Genomic DNA, 5568 nt, shown 5'->3' on the forward strand with positions numbered 1-5568 from the left:
GGCACCTCTGAACGTTCTCAGTGATGCCTGCTCCCCCCAGTGAAGGTGAACGTGAAGCCGTGAGCGAGGCCTGGGCCTGGCGCCAGCCCCGCCTGCAGGGAGGACCGGGCGGAGGCCGGACAGCGGCTCAGTTAGAGGGCGCTTGGCTTAGCAATGGGAGAGCAAGCAAAGCGCGCGAACAACGCCGCCTTCTCACGCGGCGGGGCTGTGGTGAGAGCGGGCTGAGTGGTTTGATGATTGACAAGGGTCCAGTTCACTCGTCTTCCCACCAGGCCCCCTGGGTGTCTGCCAACCCCGGGGGACCCCAGCATGGCTGAGTAGTCCCAGACCCAAAGGCCAGAGAACCAGACGGGGTGGGGTGGGGGCAGCAGCCCTTCCTCCTGGCTCTTTCTAGAACAAGGAAACGGTCCCCCTAAAGCCTGAGTCTCTCTGGCCCGGACTGTCTTGTGCCCATCCCTACACCATGTTCTGCTTAGGCTAACCAGACTCAGCCCCGCCCCTCCCGACCCCCGGTCCCCACGGAAGCACATGGCTGCCACAGCCCTGACACAATCAGTTTCACCAATGCAAGGAGGATGGGATCTCTCTGGTAAGCAATTAACTGTGTCTGTCAGCGCTATTGAAGATATTAAATAAAAACTATTAAAAACTTGTATTCTAATACCAAAGATCTTCCTTTAAATCATAAAAACTCCTGAAATGCTAATAACAATTTATAAAGATTCAAAACGTAAAAAAATTCATAGATTAAAAACACACTGAGAAAAAAATGTTTAAATAAAGTACACATCTCTTTTAAAAAATATTTTTATTGATTTCAGAGAGGAAGGGAGAGAGAAAGAGAGATAGAAGCATCAATGATGAGATAGAATCATGGATCAACTGCCTCCTGCACGCCCCCTACTGGGGATCGAGCTTGCAACCCGGGCATGTGCCCTGACTGGGAATTGAACCGTGACCTCCTGCTTCATAGGTCGACACTCAGCCACTGAGCCAGGCTAGCTGGCATCTCGCTCTTTTTTTTTTTTAAATTGAAAGTGACCTTGGCCATGCCTTTGGCCTACGGGGCGGTGGAGCTTAGAGAGAGGTAGCTGTTACCCTCAGCACTGGTCTGCACAGCCCCTCTCGGGAGGCTTTGGATAGGGTTCTGCCCTACTAACTGTTTTCGGGACCAAGAGGGCATAAGTAGGAGCAAAAGGACACCAGAGCTGAGCCGGGTTGCCATCGTCAGCCACATCTGGTCCATGCCTTACAGATGCGCTTCCGCAGAGCACAGCCGTGTGGAGACGGGCAGCCGGGAGCCGGCGGCCATCTACTTCACCAGCGGGACCTCGGGCTCGCCCAAGATGGCCCAGCACTCCCACAGCAGCCTGGGCATCGGGTACACTCTCTGTGGAAGGTAGGAGGAACCGCTGTCTCTGCCAGCCGGCCCTGGGCTGTTGACTCGCGTCTCTAACGGCCTCGCTGACACCCCTGCTTGCGTGGATACCTCCATGTAACATGTACAAAACAGCTCGCGGGGCCCCTGCCAACCTGAGCTCCGTGAGCGGCCGCTCGTCAGGCAGGAGCTCAGGAACCCGCCCGGCTCAGTCCCCACGGGAGACTCCGTCTGGCTCCTCCTCTCCGCCAGGTACATTGACGCGCCCAGAAAGGCCTTCCTAGGTGTCCCCACACGGTCCCCCACCCCGTTCATTTTCCTCACAGCACATCTCTGTTTGCACTAACTCATCTTGTGCTTATTCACCGTCTCGCCCCTCAAACAAGAGCAGAGATCTGGCCAGTCTTGCTCACTGCTCGTAGCAGAGTGCCTGGCATATAGTGTTTGCTCAGTAAGTATGTGTTGCATCAATGGACAAACTCAGAAAATGATGCCAAGCCCTGCCTCCCACTCCACTCTCAGACCACCTAGGATTCGGAGCAGTCTTCTAACAGAAGTGGGAGGGAGAAGCATCATCTTCCTTGGGGCTTCTTTTGACCCTTCTTTGTAGTCATCGAGGTTCCTGCCAGTCCTCAAAGGCACCAGTCTGTTTGCTTCCCTGGCTGTTCTGTTCGGTCTTGTTGCTTCCCCGTGTCGTTTAGGTACTGGCTGGACCTGGAGTCCTCGGATACCATATGGAACATGTCCGACACTGGCTGGATCAAGGCCGCCATTGGCAGCGTGTTCTCTCCCTGGCTGCAGGGAGCCTGTGTCTTTGTGCATCAGATGGCCCAGTTTGACACTGACACCTTCCTAGATGTAAGTCGTAACTTCTAGCTACAGCTCTCCTTTGTCTTCCCTCAAAAGAGAGAGAGAGAGAGAGAGAAATGAATCCCCAGAAGAGAGGGGAGGGGGGAGTGAAACATGGATCAGTTGCCTCCTGCACATGCCCTGACCAGAGATCAAAATTAAACCTGCGACCTGGGTAAGTGTCCTGACTGGAAATCGAACTTGCCACTCTTGGTGCTCCAACCCACTGCGCCACACTGGCCGGGCAGTCACTCCTTTGTAAGACAGACTCTTGGGGGCTTTTGAATGTATTTCACCAGAGTGGAGAGGGAACACCCACTACACTCTTAGGCATAAAACCCACTCTTGTGCTTCAAATTGTTCAGGATTTGCTATTGTCGCTACATCCGTGGCTGCTGAAGAATCTGACTCTAGATAACAAATTAAAAGTCTCAAGTCTAAACAAATCTGTGGCTTCTGATTAGTGAAACGAAGACCATGACTGACAAATCCAGAGCCCTGTGTGGGGGAGGCTGGGGTGGGGTTGCCTTCTGCCAGAGCAGCCCCTGTTGCTCCCCAGGAGACCCTGCTAACTCAGGACCCGTGGCCTGCAGCCAGCAGCCCCTCCGCGCACCCAGGTTGCAGAGCAGAGGCCCCGCCTTTAACCTTTAGAAAAATGGGACTCAGGCCAATTATTTTCCACCATGAAACACGAATTAGGTTTAACGAAATACATATCATTAAATGAACACCACACCTGTGTGGGCAGGAGGGCTCTCCTCACCCTGCTGTTTCGCTGGGTGGCCTGACGAGATGGCCGGCCGTCTTAACAGGAATGTCGGGAACGTAGAACTGGAATCTCACAGCAGGTGGACAAAGTGTCCTGCGGTAGACAAGTTAACTCTGCAGTTTCAAACCTGCATTTGTAAAATGTGTGTGTGTGTATAATCCTCACCTAATATGTTCTTATTGATTTTAGAGAGAGAAGAAGGGAGGAGAGAGAGAAACATTGATGTGAGAAACATTGATTGGTTGCCTCCCAAAAACACCCCTACTGGGGATCAAACCCGAAAACTAAAACTTTAAAAGAAATTCATAGATTAAAAAAGCACTGAGATACATGTGCCCTGACCCGGAATCAAACCCATGAACCTTTGGGACATGGGACGACGCTCCAACCAACTGAGCCCCACTTGCCAGGGCTAAAATAAATATATTTTTATAAAATATTAAATATTTTATACTTAAAATTTTATGTTTAAAGGCACCTTTAATATATTATGCTTAATATAATATTATGTAAGATCTATTAACAATGTATTAATTGTTAATATTAATTGATATATTAATGTTATGCAATTAATCTTATTTAACATAATATTACATAAAATATTAAAATAAGTACATTCTTGCCCTAGCCTGTTTACTCAGTTGTTAGAGTGTCAGCCCTTGGACTGAAGGGTCCCCGGTTCAGTTCCGGTCAAGGGCACCTACCTCGGTTGCAGGCTAGATCCTAGCTCCAGTCAGCGTGTGTGCAGGAGGCAACCAATCCATGTGTCTCTCTCATATTGATGTTTCTCTGTCTCTCACCCTCCCTTCCACTCTCTCTCTCTAAAAAAAAAAGAACATTCTTATTTTACAAATCATTACAATGTGTGCATTTTAAGTTCTATGAAAGTGTTTATGGATTTACACTATTCTTAGTTAGAGACACTCCACTTCCTGAGAACAGCTGGAATCCAGGAAGCAAGCAACACAGTAGAAATGCTTGCTTACACTGAGAGTCATACTTGGTCCATGACACCCAGTGGCCTAGACACCCATCTGGAGGGCGTGCTCTCAGACGCTTACGTCCAATGCGGACAGACTGTCGATCCTGGGACAGAGTGGGCCCTGTCTAGAAAGAGGACCTCAAAACATTCGTATTTCTGCAGATTTGAGATGCCTTTGATTTAAGGAGCCCTGCAAGTCTGAAACAGCTCATCAAAGGCCTGAAAGACGCCTTGCTCATGCATTTCACCCACCCACGCAACAGGGCTGCAGTCCTTCCTAGAAGCAGTGCTGGAAGGTTCGCTTACAGATCCGGGTCGGTGCTGTCCAGGGGTCAGCACTTCAAAGTTCCCCCGCAAGAGGTCATTTGCGGCCCCAAAGTAGAATAAACCAGTTTGGGGTGGTTCTCAAATTCAACAGCTCACTTTTTGTTGAATTTGATTGTGCATGTCTATTACTGTAACATACACATTCCTTCCAATAATTGAAAATTCCCAACCGACGTACAGTCACTAGTGAGAACTAATAAACATTTGCTTTGTTATTCCTATGAGACGGACACAGAGAATTTGGGGCTGTAGACGTCGGCTCTGGGCGAGGCCTTTAATTAGCCGTGTCTGACACCTGTGTCTCTTGTCCAGACGCTCACCACTTACCCCATCACCACCTTGTGCTGCGCGCCCACTGTGTACCGGATGCTCGTGCAGAAAGACCTTAAGAGGTACGTGGGCAGGAATCTGAGCTACAAGCAAAGCTATAATGGGAGCTAGACCGCCTCTCCGCAGGCGTCCTGTGCGTGTGGAGGCTGAGCAGCATCCCTGGCCTCCACCGGCTGGGTGCCAGTAGACTCCCTCTCCGCCAGCGTGGCCATGAAAGGGGTCTCCAAACAGTGCCTAATGCGGGGGGGGGGGTCTCTGCCAGGGGCCATGTGGGTGTTTATAGCATCATTCACAGGCCACGCAAAACTATCAGCTTAAAGACAAGCTGCTGTGTGTAGTCCATTTAATAACGCACCCCTAACGCCTCGGCAGGGCCAAGACCAACTGATTTCTAAAGCCTCTACGGCCCGCGGTAAAATCTCGGGGAAGGGGGAGGGACAAAATGTCCCCCAGTTTGAGAATAACAGGGTTAGCCTCTAGGGGCCATTGAACATTTCCCAGGGACACCCAGTCCTACAGTTCCAGACCTCCCACACCTCCCACCCCCAAGAAACAGCCGTCACTACACCCATGCCGCCTGCACGAGAAGCCTGTGAAGTCTTATGATTCGAAGATTCTACTCAATTTGCCCAAATCACCTGAACGCCCAGTGGAGTTGCAACGTCCGGAGGAGAGAAAGGAAGAGAGAAACGATTTAAGCGGCGCAGGCTCGCCCGGCCTCTGCTCCCCGAGGTGTGGACGCCAGAGGCGAGAGGCTGTGAGAGGCCGAGCGGGGCAGAGTCAGCGTCAGCTCCCGTGTGGCCTCAGAGGCAGCCTCGGTCCCGGTCCCGGTCCTGGTCCTGGTCCCGGTCCCGTTTCCGGAGCCACTGCCGCTGCTCAGGGCCGTGGGGAGGCCACTCGCGGCTGCACAGCCTCGGCCGTGGGAACCTCCCG

At 51.5% G+C, this 5568-nt stretch overlaps 1 protein-coding gene across 1 annotated transcript in view; it reads left to right on the forward strand.

Annotated features, from left to right (window-relative positions):
• LOC102240990 (acyl-coenzyme A synthetase ACSM4, mitochondrial) overlaps positions 1-5568 on the forward strand; it is a 58225-nt gene that overhangs the window by 46517 nt on the left and 6140 nt on the right. The window contains exons 7-9 of the mRNA XM_014535854.1: positions 1256-1399; positions 2080-2236; positions 4618-4701. Of these exons, the coding sequence (XP_014391340.1) occupies positions 1256-1399; positions 2080-2236; positions 4618-4701 (385 nt within the window). The remainder of the gene's footprint in view (positions 1-1255; positions 1400-2079; positions 2237-4617; positions 4702-5568) is intronic.

The sequence above is a fragment of the Myotis brandtii genome, unplaced genomic scaffold (assembly GCF_000412655.1).
Source record: "Myotis brandtii unplaced genomic scaffold, ASM41265v1 scaffold152, whole genome shotgun sequence".
NCBI classification, from domain to species: Eukaryota; Metazoa; Chordata; class Mammalia; order Chiroptera; family Vespertilionidae; genus Myotis; species Myotis brandtii.